At 42.4% G+C, this 18,490-nt stretch overlaps 1 protein-coding gene across 3 annotated transcripts in view; it reads left to right on the plus strand.

Annotated features, from left to right (window-relative positions):
- The window catches only part of BZW2 (basic leucine zipper and W2 domains 2), a 41,056-nt gene extending 25,403 nt beyond the window's left edge, over positions 1-15,653 (plus strand). For 2 of the 3 annotated variants that reach the window (XM_077304005.1, XM_077304006.1), the window contains 7 exons: positions 3,096-3,231; positions 5,377-5,486; positions 5,861-6,031; positions 7,422-7,568; positions 8,850-8,988; positions 11,747-11,869; positions 15,208-15,653. In XM_077304005.1, the coding sequence (XP_077160120.1) occupies positions 3,096-3,231; positions 5,377-5,486; positions 5,861-6,031; positions 7,422-7,568; positions 8,850-8,988; positions 11,747-11,869; positions 15,208-15,245 (864 nt within the window). In that variant the 3' untranslated portion in view covers positions 15,246-15,653. Of the gene's footprint in view, positions 1-2,230; positions 2,373-3,095; positions 3,232-5,376; positions 5,487-5,860; positions 6,032-7,421; positions 7,569-8,849; positions 8,989-11,746; positions 11,870-15,207 lie in introns of those variants that run through there. The other variant, XM_077304007.1, reaches the window with a different exon arrangement.
- The last annotated feature ends 2,837 nt before the right edge of the window (positions 15,654-18,490 follow it).

Consider the following 18,490-nt stretch of genomic DNA (forward strand, 5'->3'; position numbering starts at 1 on the left):
CAGCTGCTAGGATCCTCACTGGTACATCTTCAGTCTGTCCTTAAGCAGCTGCATTGGTTACCAGTTGTGGCCTTGATCAGATTCAAGGTTTTGGTATTAAATTTTAAGGCCATCTGCAGCTTGGGCTCTGCCTATCTGAGGGACCGCTCATCTGCTTATGCCCCCCACAGGGTTCTTCGCTCTGTTGGTGCTAATAGAAGAAGAAGAGTTGGTTCTTATATGCCGCTTTTCTCTACCCAAAGGAGGCTCAAAAGAGCTTACAGTCGCCTTCCCTTTCCTCTCTCCACAACAGACACCCTGTGGAGGTGGGTGAGGCTGAGAGAGCCCTGATATCACTGCTCGGTCAGAACAGTTTTATCAGTGCCGTGGCGAGCCCAAGGTCACCCAGCTGGTTGCATGTGGGGGAGTGCAGAATCGAACCTGGCATGCCAGATCAGAAGTCCGCACTCCTAACCACTACACCAAACTGGCTCTAATCTGCTTGTAGTCCCTGGCCCCAGTGAAGCATGCCTGACCTCGACCTGGGCCAAGGCTTTTTCAGTCCTAGCCCAGACCTGGTGGTCCTCGGAAAGATGAGGGCTTTGATGGAGCTGTCTCAGTTCTGCAGGGCCTGTAAAACAGAGCTTTTCTGCCAGGCCTTTGGTTGAGGCCAGGTTTTAGGGACAACTGGGGATCCTCCTCTGGCCAATGCTATACCAATCTGGAATCCTATACCTATGATAGTTGATTGGGGAAGGATTGGGGATTATCCTGCTGTTTTACAGGTTTTTATGGTATTGGGGATTTATGATTGTTTTAATTTGTTTTTCGTGTAACCCGCCACAAGTCTATGGAGAGTAGCAGGCTATAAGTCAAAATGAATAATAATAATAAATCAAGCTGACTCATCTAGTTCTAGTACTGGCTCCCACTTGCTACCCACATTTGGGTAATCAACATTTTAGGAACTCAGCAAGCTCTCTAATCCCCAAAAAGAAGAAGAATGAGATCTGATAAGTGTTTCTAAGGTTTATGGACTTTTTGTAATGTTACAACAGGACCAGAAATGTTGTGCTTTGATGAAACAAATGTAGTTTTAGACATGGAGATGCATCATTACTTGGCACACTTGTTGCAAACAAACAGGTGTTTAAACATTCCAGGAATGCGGCACTGAGGTAAGAACCAGGCATGTTGCTTTTCTTGAAAGCAGTTTTGTGTTCGTAGTGCGTATAGCTATCCTGGTGCTTATCTAATGGCAGATAAATTGGTCTTTGGCGGGTGGGAGGCCAGAACTCTGAATTAGTTCAGTGTTCCAGGATCTCCCCTGCAGAGCTGGTAACTGAAAGTACAATAGAGATCGGAAGGGAAGAACTCTGAAAGCAATCAGTGTCACAAGCTGGTGATAATAAGAACTTAGAACTGAACATCGTGTTCATTTCTGATAGGTCCTAATTAGAATTGGAAATTTCTCCCAGAAGCTAATTTGGGCTCTGCCTAACAATTGAGCAAGGAACAAAATAACATCTTTTGAATAAAATAAAAAATGGTCTCATATGTAAATAGAAAGAAGCCCTGGCGCCTTCTGACGCCAAACACTCAGATGTTGTTTACATTACTTCAAAGGCGAGGAGAATGACACAGTACCTGACCTCTGTTAAGTATTACTGTTCAGTGCTATTCAACTCAAATGGGGATTGATTATTATCTCTCAAGCTTCTGGGAGTGAGAAGGAAAATAGGTGCAGGAATGGACAGGATCAGGGCTGAATCCAATTGTAAATCCGTAAGTGGTGTTTATGTATTACATGTTATGAGACCTTCAGTAACAGTGAACTTATACATTCAGAGGTGGCATGCTCTTATTATGAAATGTGACCTCGCCCACTTACATAAAAGAATATAAAACAATGTGGTTAGTGAATGCTTTGAGAACTGCAACAGGGATGACACTTATGTTTCGCCTCCCTCTTCCACAACACACAAAACACACATCTTCATTTCAGAGGACTGCAGGCTCTTTCCCATTACAGCCTGCCTGAAAACTGTTCATGGCACTGCCTGCATTCTAGTTCTTATGGAGCCTGCATGCCCAGATACGGTATGAGCTTGCCTCATCTTTTATGTTCTAGCCTGCAAAAGTTTCTTAAATAAGCATCATTGGTTATTGCACTAATGTAATTATTCATCCTTGAATTTCCCTATCCAGACAGAATTCAGGTGGTGAATGATTACAATAGAAGAATATCCAACAACGTCTAAATGTCCACTGTCCAAGTTATAAAATAAGTGAAAATTCTATCACCATGATGGACTGTGAAGAGAGAAGAAGAAAGTCAAGAACATGTGACCAGAGTCATTGAGAACTGCACAGTGCAACCTCACATAGTTGAGGCAGGTGGTTGATATTCAGGTGCTGGGGGAGAGGATTCTCTCACATATCTGGACTGGAATTGCTCTTGGATCTCTGGCAGCTCTGGCCCAAATGCTGGGGGCAAACATTTAGCCACATAGTTCCTCCTGTATCTGCACATCTTTGTTATGGATTCTGTTTCATGGGAATGATATGGTGATAGTATGTGGCGGAACCCTAGAACTGCTTTTTATTTATGTGGTGCTATCCTGGACCAGGAAGTCATAAATCCTGTACTACTTTTAACTTTGGTAGATCCTTATTACCCCTTTCAAACATTTCAGAGATGGAGTTTCTTTCACCATTTCTAAATAGTTCATCTGCTGGGAAGCAAATCCTTCATGGGTCTTCCTATTCATGGCAGAGATCCTTGGATCCAGCCAAGTGGATTACATATCCATTAACTTCTACCTTTTTCTTCAGTGCAGATGGGGAAACGTGTTCTTTGAAGACTGATAACTAAATCATACTTCTGACCTTTATGGTTCCTAAGTCTGGATCTTCAAACGTTGCTATGTTTCTTTTTCCTTACTCAGTATGCTTTCTTCTGTAGACCAAACATATCCAGTAAATAACATCTTCTGATCAGCTTCCAACCTATTTCAAGTCCTTTGTTTCATAGAATGGAGGCTTTCTTTGCAAAAGATTTAAAATCTGAGTACTCACAGGTGTCTCTTGTTTCTCCCCCACCTTTTGCCTTTCAGCTCCTGTTGTTCCTTAAGGCCTTCTCTGAAACGGAGCAGACAAAGCTGGCAATGCTCACCGGCATTTTGTTAGCCAATGGGACACTTCCTGCTACTATTTTAACAAGCCTTTTCACTGACAACATTGTCAAAGAAGGTAAACCCCCTGCCATGATACAATGTCTGTGAGATTTTTTTTAATGCTGCTTTGGCTAGAGGGAAGTCTTGTCAGTAGAAGAATAGAAAGAAAGCATTACAAGACATACTCTTGAGTGTCTTTGTTTGATCATGGTTTGAAAGGAAAACCATAGCCATAAAAGCGGAGGAGAGTTGCCGTTCCCGCCTGAGCTTCCCATGCAACCTATCTGTTTACACTGGGGCACAGGCAACCTCTGAGCACTCCTGGAGTCCAGTAGCAAGACAGGAGGGTGTGTGTTTCCTGCACATTAATTGTATTTTACTGGCTTGCTCCTCCCATCCCCACAGAACTAACTGCAGCTTCAGGGAGCAATTTAGATTGGGAGAATAGCACAAAAGGAAAGGACTTCATCCCTCTTGGCCTTCCTCAATTCTGTATCCATAATCTTCAAAAGAGCCATGCAGATCTGCAAATAAGTGTTTTTTTAAATAAAAAATCCCCCAATATATTCTGATTTGACCCTTTCACCTTTGATTCTAAGCAAGTTTCCTGGAAATGCATCCCACGGATTTCTGCATGTGTGCTGAGAGCCTCCACCTTAATATGGAGTGCATATCATAATGGCAGGGGATTATTACCCTAAATGAAAAACCCTGGATGGGGCAAAGGGGAGGATTCTTAAGACCTCAGTATTCCTTTGTATTGAGCTTCCTGCCTCAGCCATATAGAAGAGATTCTAAGAATGGAATAGCAAGGTACCTTTTAATCATTCTCAACGGATGATTACCATGGCAACTCAGCTGACGAGTTCCTGCATCTAGGACCTGTACTTTTGCTCTCGCTGTGGGTGTGTAGAATAAAAGAGTTGGTCATCCAAATATTTATACCTGTTTTTTGAAATGCAAAATTTTCCTCTTACCTTTTCATATCTGCGAATCCATACCCTTTGTTCAAGTGGACAAGCAATGAAGTCATCATGGCTTCTCAAATCATATCAGCCAGATACTTCCAGAGTTTATCAGGCAGAGGAAGATTACAATAGAAAGACTGTTCTTCCAGACAAGGTTTTGGGTCTGCAGAAAGGCGAATGCTCTTAAGGAGCAAGCTTGGACAGAAACAAGAGGACAATGTAGCTATTAATGCTCCTATGTAGCTGTAGAGAGCTGCATTGAATACATCAAACAGATATAAAACTCAGGTCCCTAACAGATATCTGTGAAAAGCATAACTATTTCAGATTGCCTTTTGTTTGTTTGGTTTATAATTACATATATCTTGGAAATTACATATATCTTGGAAACATAATGTGTAAAAGTATAATTAGCTTTCCTATCTGCTTTTGGCTCATATCTCTCTTTTAGACCCATTATGCACGGGGGTTTTAGCGCACATTCGGGGTGGAATGGCGGCGACTAAAATCACGGATAACGCACGGAGCCGGCTGCAACCGGCTGCAGCTTCGGTGCATGCCGCCGAAAAAGCCGCGTCAGTGAAACGCGGAAGAAAGCGCAGCTTCCGGGTGAGCGGGGCGCAACCAGAAGCAGCGCCCGGATCGGCGCGTGCATAATCGGTTACTCTGGGTTTTGCCGCCGCCGCGCCCCGCCCCGTGTATAACCGGTATGCGTCGCGTCTTCCCCCTCCGCGTTTTCCATGTGACCCGAAATCGCCGTTTCGGCGGCCGTGCATAATGGGCCTAACACATGATCCAGATTCCAAAGTTTTAGTAGGCTATACTCCTTAGGTTTGTAATATGCCAGGATCACCTATTGCTCTCGGACTATGGCTCCCCCTTGCCACTTCCCCTATTGGATGTTATTTGGATAGTTGACTTATACCGCCATGTTTCTTACTCATATGTTCTAATTTTTTATGTCCTGTCTTAATTTTAATGGGATTTTATCGGGGGGGGGGTTATTAAGGACTGTTGTAACCCGCCATAGGCCAAGTCCAGGAGTGGCGGGGAATAAAAATCTAATAATAATAATAATGATGATGATGTCTTAATATTGCAAAGCAAGCTATAACGTCAACAACTTTAGTCTGTGTCAGTGTACAACTCATTGTTTTGCCTTCAGGTCTATATTTGTTAGATTCTTCCAGTTCACTGTACATTGAAAATGCAGTTTTACTGCAACTTACTTTGTTTCACTGTTTCCCCCACAGGTATTGCTGCTTCATTCGCCGTAAAACTTTTTAAAGCATGGATGCTAGAGAAAGATGCCAATTCAGTTACCTCTTCATTAAGGAAAGCTAACTTAGACAAGAGGTTGCTAGTAAGTCTTTTCCTTTTAAAGACTGTGATGTTTGCCTAGTAAGCAGGGAGAAATGTATGCAGGGTGAAATAGATGCAGTCTTCTCAGCACTGCATTCAACCTTGCTCCTACTAAAATCTGAGGAATACTTGGACAGCTCTGAACCCCCAAGTTTAGCACTCTGTAAGCTATGGGCCACTGTCTTCCCTGCAAAAACATGGATAGTAAGGGAAATGAAATTCCTGCTCTAATGTGTTCTTCCCTGAGTCCCAGTGAGAAAGCTGGTCTATAAATGGTGTCAATAAATATTTATGCAAATAAATTCTTGCTCAGGTGATGAATGACTCTGTAATTTGCTTAACCAGTTGTTCAGAAAGGAAATGTCTTTGTTCCAGGAACTGTTTCCACCCAACCGACAGAATGTGGAGCATTTTGCCAAGTATTTCACTGATGCTGGTCTAAAAGAACTCTCAGATTTCCTCAGAGTCCAGCAGTCCCTGGGGACTCGGAAAGAGCTGCAAAAAGAACTCCAGGAACGTCTTTCTCAGGAATGCCCAATTAAAGAGGTAAAGGAAGTGCTTTGGACAAGGCTGGCTTCAAGAGAAAGGTGAAAATGTAGCTCTTGAACAAGATATAGTCAAAGCCATGAATGAGGGGAAAACTGCAGTTTCAAAGGCTTTTCCACACCCATTAAATATAGTGAAATGTTTACCTTAGGTAACTGTTATATTCTGGGTGCTCCATATGACATTGCCAGCATCCAGCATCCAGACAGCAAACGGCTGGCTACATCCTCCATTTTAAAGCACTAGTTGGGGAATCGCATAAAGTGGATTTCCCAAACTTAAAGTGCTTTCCCCCAGTGGACAACCAGCACACTACATGCTAAAGAAATGTATCCTGTCCTCACACCCGCCTCCCTCTCCCTTTTTCCGGGGATGGGATTTTTTTTTAAGTGAATGCCTGGGGCAACGAATAGTGTGCAGGCAAAAGTGTGCAGGCAAAGCCAAAAATATTTTTTCCCAAAGTTGTCACACAAAGCATGCCTCTCCACAGTTCCCCAAAAAGTAAGGAACTAGGTTAATTTTTAAACAATTCAAGACTCGTGATTCTGGGTTTGCAAGTAAGGACCACAAGAGCAAAACACTAGCACATTCCTTCCTGCTCACATACTCACAATCTGCCTAAGCTCATAAAATCAGCATTTCTGTTAGATAACTATCTAGCCTCTGCTTAAAAACTTTCAAAGAAGGAGAACCCACCACCTCCCGAGGAAGCCTGTTCTGAGAAACTGCTCTGTCAGCAACAGAAAACAACTCTTCTCCATCGTCTATATGACAGCTCTTCAAGTATTTGAAGATGGTTAATCATATCATCTTAGTTGTCTTCTCTCCAGGCTAAACTTCCCAAGCTCTCCAGGCTAATCTTCATTCTCCCACCCTTTCCAGGACTGTCAAGAATAAGTCCTGGGTTTTTCCTGTTTCTTTTTGGAAATATAAGGGTCCTTGAGGGGGATAGACCTAGCTGTTAATTGGAAGTTATCCCTTTAAAATGTAAGATACCACCAAACAGCTGTTCCCCCAGGGCTAGTTTACTGTCTCCTCCATCCCCAGACCCAAAAGTCTCTTGAAATTCTAGGATATAACATTTTGCTATTCCCAGAATTCTGAGTTTGGGTCATTTTAGGCATTTTCAAGCCAGCTTCAAATAGCTGCTTTTGTGACTTCACTGTAATATAAAGATAAATACATACTTATTGCTTGATATTTGAAAAGCTGCGAAAATTAGTCTTTTATCTCAAATGAATTGCTTTCTTTGGAATTTGTTTTTTAGCTCTTCATTTTGACAGTACAGCGTGGACAAATGAAGAGCTACAGGGAACAGGCCGGCCACTGGAGAACTTTGCAACAAAGAGGAGGTGTTCAAGATATTTTTAATATGTGCCTTTCATTGCAGATGGTGCTTTATGTGAAAGAAGAAATGAAGAGAAATGATCTGCCAGAGCCTGCAGTGATTGGACTCTTGTGGACTTGTATAATGAATGCTGTTGAGTGGAACAAGAAGGAAGAGCTAGTTGCAGAACAAGCACTTAAACACCTGAAGGTGCGCATGGACAGCATGGTGCAAAGACAGCATGCTTGTATCATAACATGTGACTGGAATCAAATAATTATGGCTGCTTTCATTTTTCCCTTGCAAGGAAGGACACCTTTGGATACAGTCATATCATGTATGGGTTTCCATGCATTATGTCTGTTTATCATCTATATGAAATTTATGACATGTAACCAACCAAAAAAATCATTTTGCATATGCAAATGAGGTTTGTGTTATGCTCCAGTCACAATGACTGATGTGTCCCCTTTCTCCCAAGTACTAATACCTAAGTTAAATTTTCAATTGTGTTGCAACATCTGGATTTCCCAGATCTTTAAACTCCAAGGCTCAAATCACATGTTATATGTTCTAACGGTGGTCATTTTAAAACACTTTTCTAAATGCAGTTGCTGGATTTTTCTTTTTTCAAGGAGGATGCAAGGGGGATCTTTAACCCTTTTCTATCCTGCCATTATCTTATTGAAAAAGTACCACCCAAAGTCACTTTTCTCCATGCTGTGAAAAATTACTAGCTTTCACCAGCAGAGTCAAATACAGCTTGGCAGTGGTATATTTCTTCCATCCTCAGGAAACCAGCAGGGGAGGAAACAACAAAAGCCTTTCCCTTGGGTACCAATGGTCACATTTCAAAAAAAGAAAAGGAAAGGAAAAGTCTTTTAGACTTTTCATAGAAGGAAGTGCAACTTTTTTGCTTTATTAGTTTAATTGGTTTCCTTTACAGTTAGGTACACGAGCTTTCCAAGTCATGTAGAGCAGGGCTAGTCAACCTGTGGTCCTCCAGATGTCCATGGACTACAATTCCCACAAGCCCCTGCCAGCTTTTGTTGACGTTTGCTGGCAGGGGCTCATGGGAATTGAAGTCCATGGACATCTGGAGGATGACAGGTTGACTACCCCTCATGTAGAGGGCCCTACAGCAGTTGCACTCTTCTGATTCTGGCGATCGAGGTTGTAGCTGTGGCAGGCAACTGTTTTATATATACCCGCATCTCTTTTAAGGCAGGTTCTGTGGCTCAGTGAAAGAGGCTCTTCTTTGCATGCAGAGGATCCCCAGCAGTCTCCAGTTAAAGAGGACCAGGCAGTAGTGATGGAAAAGACCTCTACTTGAGACTCTTTAGAGCTGCTGCCAGGCTGAGTAGACAATATGGAGGTTGATGGATCTGCTCCCGTTTAAGGCAATTCCATGTGTGTTCCACACAGTGAAATAGTCGTCTCTTTCATAGTACTAATTAAATGCAGCATTTTCTCCTCGCATTTTCTTTCCAGCAATATGCACCTTTGCTGGCTGTGTTCAGCACCCAAGGCCAGTCGGAGCTGATCCTTCTCCAAAAGGTTCAGGAATACTGTTACGACAACATCCACTTTATGAAAGCCTTTCAGAAGATCGTGGTGCTCTTTTATAAAGGTATGATGATGATGATGATGATGATGATGATGATGATGATGATGATGATGTTCCGCCTATGCTTAGCATAGGATGTTCACGAAATAATGTCTTGGCCATTATATACCATGATGTTGCTATGTGCCATAATATACCACCTTGCTGTGTATCCTCAGGAAACCTCTTGCTCGTGAATATGGACAAGGCACAGCTGGGAACTGATATTGCTGCAGGCTGGGCCTTGTACATTGTGAACATGCACGAAGTGAAATGGGGCAAAATTATATACTGACTCTATTTGCAGTACAAGAAAATACCACTGGGGTGCTTAACCCCGGGACTCTTCCAATGAAATTGTTATATTGCACATGAAAGAGACTCTCTCTGTTCTGCCCTGCCCCCACACCTTAGGCTGGCTGTTCTTCATTAATAAGCTCATTTAAACATCTGAACTGGGGGGGGGCAGCCTGCTCTTGTAAGTCAGCTGTTTAAATGGGCTTTCTTGGGATGCTAGCCCTGGTGGCTGGATTCTCAAGAAACTTATTCAGTCCATCAGGGTTACTTTTGCCTTACTGATTTAAACCTAAATTACTTCCACACCCCAACCTACAACCCTGCTTTTTAACTGGTCCTAAAGGGTCTCTAACTTTGCCCTGCATTCTTCATTATTATGCATTTAAGTTTGAATGAATAAATCATGCTGGCCAACATAGTATTGCTTAAGTCAACTGCATTCATATAGGTGACTTTTTAATTATATCCATGATACACTTCTTCAGCTGGGGACATCAGACACTGACTCGCTGTTTCATGCTTCTTTCTCTGTGATCATTCTTCAGGATTCAGATGGAGTGGTTGGAGTTAGAGCTGCAGGTTGTTGCCCCCCCCCCCTTCAAACATGGTTTCATGTGCTTCACCCAGACTGACACTGCTTGAGGTGCAGTGAAAAATATACTTCCCACCAACGTTCAGTTAAGATTGCAACAGCATTTAAAATGTCATCTTAATCATTTTTAATTAAAGATAGCCAAATATAAATTCCCTTCAGTGCTCTTTGTGTTCAGGATATGATTAACTGTGCCTTGTCCTGCCTGATTGCTTAATTGAGCATCTCTCTGTTGACAAGAGAATATAACCTTCCTTGAAGTACTGAAGGCATGAATAAATTAGTAAGAAGCCCTCTCACGATTAAAGGGAAATTCAGTTGACCTTTTCGTACCGACCAGTAACTTGTTTTGTTTCTTTTCTATGTATATTTCTGGCTTATTTAAAGTCTCCTTTTTTTTTTTAAGCACACTTTCTTAGTTCTTCTCCACTTCCATATGGCCTTTCCCTCCTCCAATGATCCTTTCTTTTTTGTTTTTCTTATTCTGGCAGGAAGGCCCCATTCTTTATGCCTTCAATCCAATAAGTTTCAGTCCCAGACAGCATACAGAGTCAGAATCAGGGATGAGCATGCAGTTTGGTTCTTGAGCTAACCAGAATTCCCATGGACTCCCAAACAAACCTCACAAGCTTTGTGCCTGAGACAGCGGAGCCTGGCGGTATATAAATATAATAAATAAATAAATAAATTTTAAGGCAGCAGGTCTCAACCTGGGGTTTAGTCCACAATAAAATCACCTTAAAACAATACATTAAAATCACTGTTAACCATTTAAAAATCTACCCATGGGTGTAGAACCAGAATCCAGGGTGGGGTGGAATATAACAGGGAGGTCAGTTAGATATTAATGTTGACTGTGTTACTGTCTGCAACCATGGGCTGGTGGAAGAGCTGTGTTCTACAGTCCCCGAGGAACCGAGTGAGCTCCAACAGGAACCTGATGTTTTCTGGGAGCTCATTTCTGGGAGCTCATTCAACCAAACCAAGGTTGAAAAGGTCCTGGCTCTGATTAAGGCTAGCTGAATTTTTCTGAGGCTGGGGACCAGTAGCCTGTTTGTATTGGCTGAGTGCAAGGCTTTTCTGGGGATGTATTTGGAGAGGCGGTCCCACAGGTACACAGACTGTGTCACTATTAACTTGTGATTAATGTTTTATTGTTTTCGTATAGCATAGAAATCACCTATTTCCGAAGAAGAGTTTGTTTTTATATCCCACTTTTCACTACCTGAAGGAGTCTCAAAGTGGCTTACAATTCCCTTTCCTCTCTCCACAACAGACACCCTGTGAGGTAGGTGGAGCTCAAAGAGCTTTGTGAGAACAGCTCTAACACAGCTGACTAGCCCAAGGTTACCCAGTTCAGCAGATTAAAGCCTGCCACTCTTAACCAAGCTGGTTCCCATATAAAAGAAGTGCCATGTAGGGTTTTTCTGTATGCCAGAAAAGTCCCTGAAACTGAGGATTTAGTTCCACAGCCTATGGTGATGAGCATTAATATGAATGGCTTTGTAAAAAAAATATTGGTAGAATAAACCACAGTGGTTGGTAGGGCCAGAAGCTAGAAATGTAACCTTGATGTTCAGAGATTGAATACTTGCAATACCAAGGATAACTGTTTATGTTTTCAGAAACTTGGGTGGACCAGACCAGATGGAGAGATGACTGACCTTGATGACAGTTCTTATATCTCAGTAAACTGGAATGCTCTGAATTGTTAGATTTTTAAAAATTTTGTGACCAGTAACAATTTTTTATATGATATGAAATGATGCTGCTAATGTTTTCCTTCATTATTTTGTTTTGAGTTGCAGCTTAGGATCAAGTAGTGTGACCTTTAAAAAGTTATTTTGCAGAGATATTCCAAATCTATTGATTTTTTCTGGTTTTGAATTGCAGCTGATGTCCTGAGTGAAGAAGCCATCCTGAAGTGGTACAAAGAGGCACATGTTGCCAAAGGCAAAAGTGTGTTCCTTGACCAGATGAAGAAGTTTGTGGAGTGGCTACAGAATGCTGAAGAAGGTATGACTATTAGACTGTTATAGTTTCTTGGCAGATCTGTTATCAACTAATTGGATTGCAATTCTTTCTGAATCTCACAGCAGTTGTCTTGTGCCACCGGTCTTCCCACCGCATTACCTGGGTTTATTTCCTATCATTAAAGAACCTTTGTGCAAAGTGTCAACCACAGTCATGTTGCATTCTGCCCATTATAATATGGCAGCACAACCATCAGGAGACAGTCATGAGCTGTGGTTCTAAAACGTTAACAATGTTTTTAGGGCCCAAGGCCTTGCCTGCTGGAGCAAGAGAGAGAGAATACTACAATGTAAGTGGTTGGTTATTTATTAAATATGGTAAGTGCACCTAACAACAACAACAACAACAACAACAATACTTCTTAATGCTATGGAATATTGGCCTGTTCTTTTTAGAAAGCCGGCTTGGTGTAAAGGTTAGGAGCATGGACTTATAATCTGGTGAGCTAGGTTTGATTCCCTGCTCCCCCACATGCAGCCAGCTGGGTGACCTTGGGCTCGCCACAGCACTGATAAAGCTGTTCTGACTGAGCAGTAATATCAGGGCTTTCTCAGCCTCACTGGGTGCCTGGGCTGGGGAGAGGAAAAGGAAGGCGATTGTAGGCCTCTTTGAGACCCCTTCTAGTAGAGTAGTTGTGCAGATTTTAGTTCTCCTGGACATGTCTGTGCATATCCATTAGGGCTATTGATTGAAGCCCAAATCCAGTTTCAAGTCAATGAGCAAAGTTCCACCTGCCTTGAAGTCAAAGGAGTAGAAGAAAGAAATGCCACCTTCTTGACTGGACAAGGAATTTTTTGAGGTTTACAGTTGAACAGTAGAGTCCACCAAAAGTTAAGAAGGAATGACATTAAAAAAAAAAAGATTTTGTGTTTTCCTAGCCCCAGAAGTCACCCCCCCTCAATCTCATGACCTCCCATGGAGAAACACTTTTGCTTTCTGCTTTAAGCAAACACACACAGTCTAATCCCCTATTAGCCACCTACATAGTTGGCAGGCTGTAATTAGCTCCCTGGTACTTCCCCCGCTAATGGCAGAAAGTGAAGAGGAACTAAAGAGCCTGTTGATGCGGGTGAAGGAGGAGAGTGCCAAAGTTGGCTTGAAACTCAACATCAAGAAAACAAAGATCATGGCATCCGGCCCTCTCAATTCCTGGCAAATAGAAGGGGAAGAAATGGAGATAGTGACAGATTTTATTTTCCTGGGCTCCAAGATCACTGCAGATGGGGACTGCAGCAAAGAAATTAAAAGACGCTTGCTCCTGGGGAGGAAAGCTATGGCAAATCTAGACAGCATCCTAAAAAGCAGAGACATCACCCTGCCAACAAAAGTGTGTTTAGTCAAGGCTATGGTCTTCCCAGTTGCAATGTATGGCTGCGAAAGTTGGACCATAAGGAAGGCCGAGCGTCAAAGAATTGAGGCTTTTGAACTCTGGTGCTGGAGAAGACTCTTGCGAGTCCCTTGGATTGCAAGGCGAACAAACCAGTCAGTCCTAGAGGAGATCAGCCCTGACTGCTCTTTAGAAGGCCAGATCCTGAAGATGAAACTCAAATATTTTGGCCACCTCATGAGAAGGAAGGACTCCCTGGAGAAGAGCCTAATGCTGGGAGCGATCGAGGGCAAAAGAAGAAGGGGACGACAGAGAATGAGGTGGATGGATGGAGTCACTGAAGCAGTAGGTGCAAACTTAAATGGACTCCGGGGAATGGTAGAGGACAGGAAGGCCTGGAGGATCATTGTCCATGGGGTCGCGATGGGTCGGACACGACTTCGCACATAACAACAACAACAACTTCCCCCGCAAAATCTAAGCTTAGTATTGCTTCACTGTTTCCTTCATCCTTTTGGTTTCTTTACATAGAGTTGCTAAACAAGGAATGTGCTTTTCCCAAAATGATAGTTTTTTCAAGATCTTGTAGAAATGTCACTAGAAAGATTATTTAACAATATAAATGGTTTTTGGGCTCTATGTATTTTAGGGATTTATGTATTTCAAGCAACAGTAGGACCTCTGAAGGCGATGTTTTGACTTTGTGCTGCTTTTCACATGGAAATCCCCCCCAAATAGGATGGATACCTCAATCCTGCTTGCTCTGGTAGATACTATCACTGCAGTGCAAGAGGTCTGAGTCAGGAGGTAGGACTCCGAAGAAAAACAAACTATTTTCTTTCCTGAGATGATAAATTTTGCGTAACACGTTTTTTATGGTAATTAGATACGTTGATATTGCTGAGTCTACACTGCTGAGGGGCACATGGAGAAAGACTAGATATCAAAGCGGGATCAGAAGAGCTAAGACTCCCATAGTCTTGAGTGTTGGATTCCAAAGGGCTTCTGTCTCTTTAGTAGAAGCTTGTAGAGATCAGTTGTGCCAATTAATAGGAAGGTTTAAAGCAGATTAAGGCCCTTGCTTTGAAGGGATGTCGGTGAAATTTAGGCAGACGGTCTTCTCAGAAATCATGAACTATAATGGGAGTAAAAAAATCACAGTTGAATAAAGATTACATGATTGTATCTAAATACCTTTTCACGCAACTCTTTCATCTTGCAGCAGCTTCAGAGTAAATTTAGGCTGATTTTCCAGTTGGTCATCTTAGGCACTCCATGCTCCATATTCACCCCCGTTTGTCTCTAATGTACTGCTAAAGCTCCTCTGACAAGTTTTTTTTTTGGGGGGGGGAGGGGCTCAGCAGAAGCCAGTTTCAGTTTTAATCTTGGGGCACACTCAACAGAGTCATTACAATCTGAAACTTTCCCATGATTGCCTTGGAATATAACAATTGTATGAGGTACATCAGTCTTCACACTTCTAATGGAACTGTATGTCTTGACATCTGGCCCAATAATTGTGTGCTGTTGTTCCACTCACCAGTCCACTCTACCCTTTCCTCCTGTCAATTTATGTGTCTGTGCCACACTCCCCATTATGGGACAGGTCTCAATGGGCTGGAGCCAGCCACTTTTTCTGCTGGTGAAACAGGCTGGGGGCATTCTCTTTGTCCACCCAAAAGTTTGCTGCACTAAGGAGCATGGGACCTGGATGTGCAAAAATTATGTGAAATGGAAGCTGTTGTATGGAGGGGCATTGAGATTGGGACCAGCCCCAGATTTGTTCAACTGAGTGGAGTATGGTGGCTTCATCAGACTGGCAGTCCATTTATAACTGGTCGGCTTCAGCCAAACATTTTATCCAGAGGATGGAATGCATTTGACTACAATAGCATTAAGGCTAATTAAATAAATTATATAAATGTTACGGTAAGATTTCTTAGAAGTAGGAAATGATCACTTTTATCCCCCTCTCTCTCCTTTTACCTCCTAGAATCTGAATCGGAGGGTGAGGAAAACCAAGACGGTTGAACAAAGCACGAATGTATAGACTGGCTGACTGCTTCTTCTTGGGGATTTTCATACCGTTCAAGCAAAAGACTCTTACTTCAGTGTCATACCGAAACCTCTAGGCTAGGCTTTCCTTTTGTTTAGAAGACTAAAATATTGGAGCCCTGAGGCATTAGATGCTGTTCTTGGGACTCTTCCTCGGGCTCGCTGTATGCTCATGTAGGCAGAGGCATTCATCAAGGGAGACCTATAGGACAAAGATGAAATAAAATACTTATGGACTCCTTTTTTATTAGCAGTCTTTTCAGGTACTATATGTGAACACGTTGGTGTCTGTTCATACAGTGGTTCTGTGCGTGTAGCTCAATATTTGCTTGTGTCAGTGACATCACCATGATTTTTTTGGAATTAAATGGCTTTTATATCTTGTGTCAAGCTCTTGTGCATTTTTAGTGTACAGCGGCTTGTATGTTACTGACACCACTTCCTCAGTCTGACTCTCTGAACAGGATGGCATGGAGCGTTTCCACCAAACTGATAGACGCCCTTTGAGGCGTCTAGTGATGGAGTGGAATTGGGAATTTCCATGTGAAAAGCAGTTTTGCATGAGTTGCCAAGATTTACTTTGGGAAGCAGTTTGCTGCATGACTAGGTGACCTATGAACTGACGTCAAGACTTGTGGATTAAAGGAAAGTCTCTAAAAAAAGAAAGAAAGTTATCGAAAGCATAGTAAATGCAACTGGGAAGTAAGACTTAGACATCTTCTAATTGCATAGTGACTTTTGTAATAAAGTAGAACAAATTTTGAGTCCAGTGGCACGATTAAGACCCACAAAGTTTTATTCAAGGTATGAACTTTCATGCACAATTTGTCAGATATAGCGAAACAGAATATCCATAACTCTTACATACAGCCTTGGTGGTGGGGAGGTTGTTAGTTGCCAGGAAGGGATAACGTGACTCAAGACCCATGAGTAACAACAGTGGAGATTGGACTGGGGCAGTTGTCAAGAAATGGTGAACTGCCTGGAGCAACCAATAGGTGGACATGTGTGTAGGCAATGCCAGAAATAATATTTCATGCAACAAAGCATGCCTCTCAAAAGTTTTTACCCCCACCCCAAATCAGGATAAATTTATTCATTTTATCAACAGACTCAGCCACTTTGGCTTCAGCACCCTTGGAAGTCAATGGTGCCATAGACTGTAATAGAAATGTCATTATTCCCGCCTTTCCTGGGCTCTGGGGAGGTGGAGGTATGAGGTACAGCCTCCAAACTTTCAGGATAGCTCTGGGAGGCTCTTCCCTGACTCCCTTCCAAATTTCAAAATTATTGGTGCAAGGGGTGCATATTGGGGCTCTCGAAGAGGGGTGTCCCCATCCCTCCATTATATTCAATGGAGATGACTCCATTATTGGGAACACCAACATTCCCATTATAGTCTATAGTGCCACTGACTTCCATGGGTGCCGAATCGGCCAATTCAGACCCTTTGTGCACAAGTCTACTTGAGATCCCATAAAGGGTGGTGTTCAAAAGCACCATGCATCTATGATTCTATGCATAGGCACTGCAATGGAGAAGTATGATTTAGAAAATTAGCAGGCATTGCAGGTCCTTTAAACTGCATCAGAATATGGAGGAAAGGATTTGGCTGCCTGAATTGATTGACAGGTAGGAGCACGATGCATATAAGGCGTGTTGCTCTCTTCCACCTCTTCCCACAGCAGGTGAGAAGGTAAGACGGACAAAAAGAAAGCAGACAAAGGCAAGACAGCATAAAGGTGAGGAGGGCGGGGGCGGGCGAGATAATGTCGCACTTTGCCATTCTGTGGGCATGGCGCTATTTTTACTAATGTGCGGAAATACCCTGTAAGTCAGCATACAAATACAAGAGTTAATGAACAAACTTTCACTTTGGTCTTGGGGCTACCACAGGTTTCTGCATCTTTCTCAGCAGTGGGAATCAACTGCTTGTTTACATATCATTAATCTTGTATGCTTTATTTATGCATGTTCACTTCTCTGGAAGAAACAAGGCTTGGAACTTTACTGACTGACAGCTTTCAGCAAAGTAGTACTTTAAAGGACATGGCTCTGTGAAAGCAAAACATAAAGGGCTCTCTTACCTAGTAACTATGACAACCAAATAATGAAATTGCTAACAGAACACAGCCAAGCCTACTGTGAAATGGTGTGATGCTGCAGGGGGCCTTTCGGCAATATCACTACTGTGCAGAATGACACTTGTAGTCAATGCTATCTTGAAGGTACCATTATAGGCTATAAATATAAGATCCTGAGCTTTTAGCTGAGCTACTTGTGCTCTAAAAACACTGGGGGAGGAGAAGGGTATGCATTTATTTAAAATAGCTACACCCAGTCTCATCAGCAAAGTCTCCTGAAGCAGCTCCCATCCAAAAAAAAAATTAAAAGATGAACATAATTACACAACAGATTCACATACAAAAATCAATAACCCCATCTGGTTAAAAATGTACTAAACCAAATCATTCAGTGCCTTTTGCAAGGATATAATTTTTTAAAAGAGCATTAGAACCAATAAGCATAAAAGGGGCAAGCCTCTGACAATCCCAGGAGAGAAAATGTTGGTTCAAAAATCCTATGCTAGGGGCCCTAAGGATGGACCAAGGGGAGAGTTCTGTGGATGGGGTGTCAAAACAATGGTCCCTCTCCATGGAGCTCCCTGTTATTCCAGCAGGTGCGGGCACACATGCCAGGGCTGTGCATTCAGATTTTAGCTGTCCGTCAGTCCTATATTGGCAGTGGCTGTCCTTTTCTCTCTTTTGGAGAGCACACAGGAGATACATTATCATTTTGTTTTGTTTTCAGCAATTTACACTGTTTTCTTGATGAGAGCAATAGCTTGTGAAACCACTTTTTAAAAATGGCTCTAATTATTTTTTATGCCAATCAGAATTTTGAAGAGAGATTCAAAGGCTTTGTGCCTTGCACAGGAGTTTCTGTAAGAGGAATGAAGGAAGAAAAACAGAGGACCTTCTTAGTCAAGAGGTCTGTTACTGGATGGTTATCATAAAGTATCTGATTCTGTAGCAATTTCCTAAGAATTTGCAAGGAGCCAGAAAGAAATCTCTAACGTGTCTGCATTTGGTGCTTTGTTCTCCTTGCAGTTATATTCTACAACTCCAAATGGGTTTCAGTATCTCTGCATCTGATGAAAAGGACTGCTTACTGAGATCTTGGTTTTGGCACTGTGAAAGGAATCAGCTGCCCAAGGTGGC

The sequence above is a fragment of the Paroedura picta genome, chromosome 11 (assembly GCF_049243985.1).
Source record: "Paroedura picta isolate Pp20150507F chromosome 11, Ppicta_v3.0, whole genome shotgun sequence".
Taxonomy (NCBI): Eukaryota; Metazoa; Chordata; class Lepidosauria; order Squamata; family Gekkonidae; genus Paroedura; species Paroedura picta.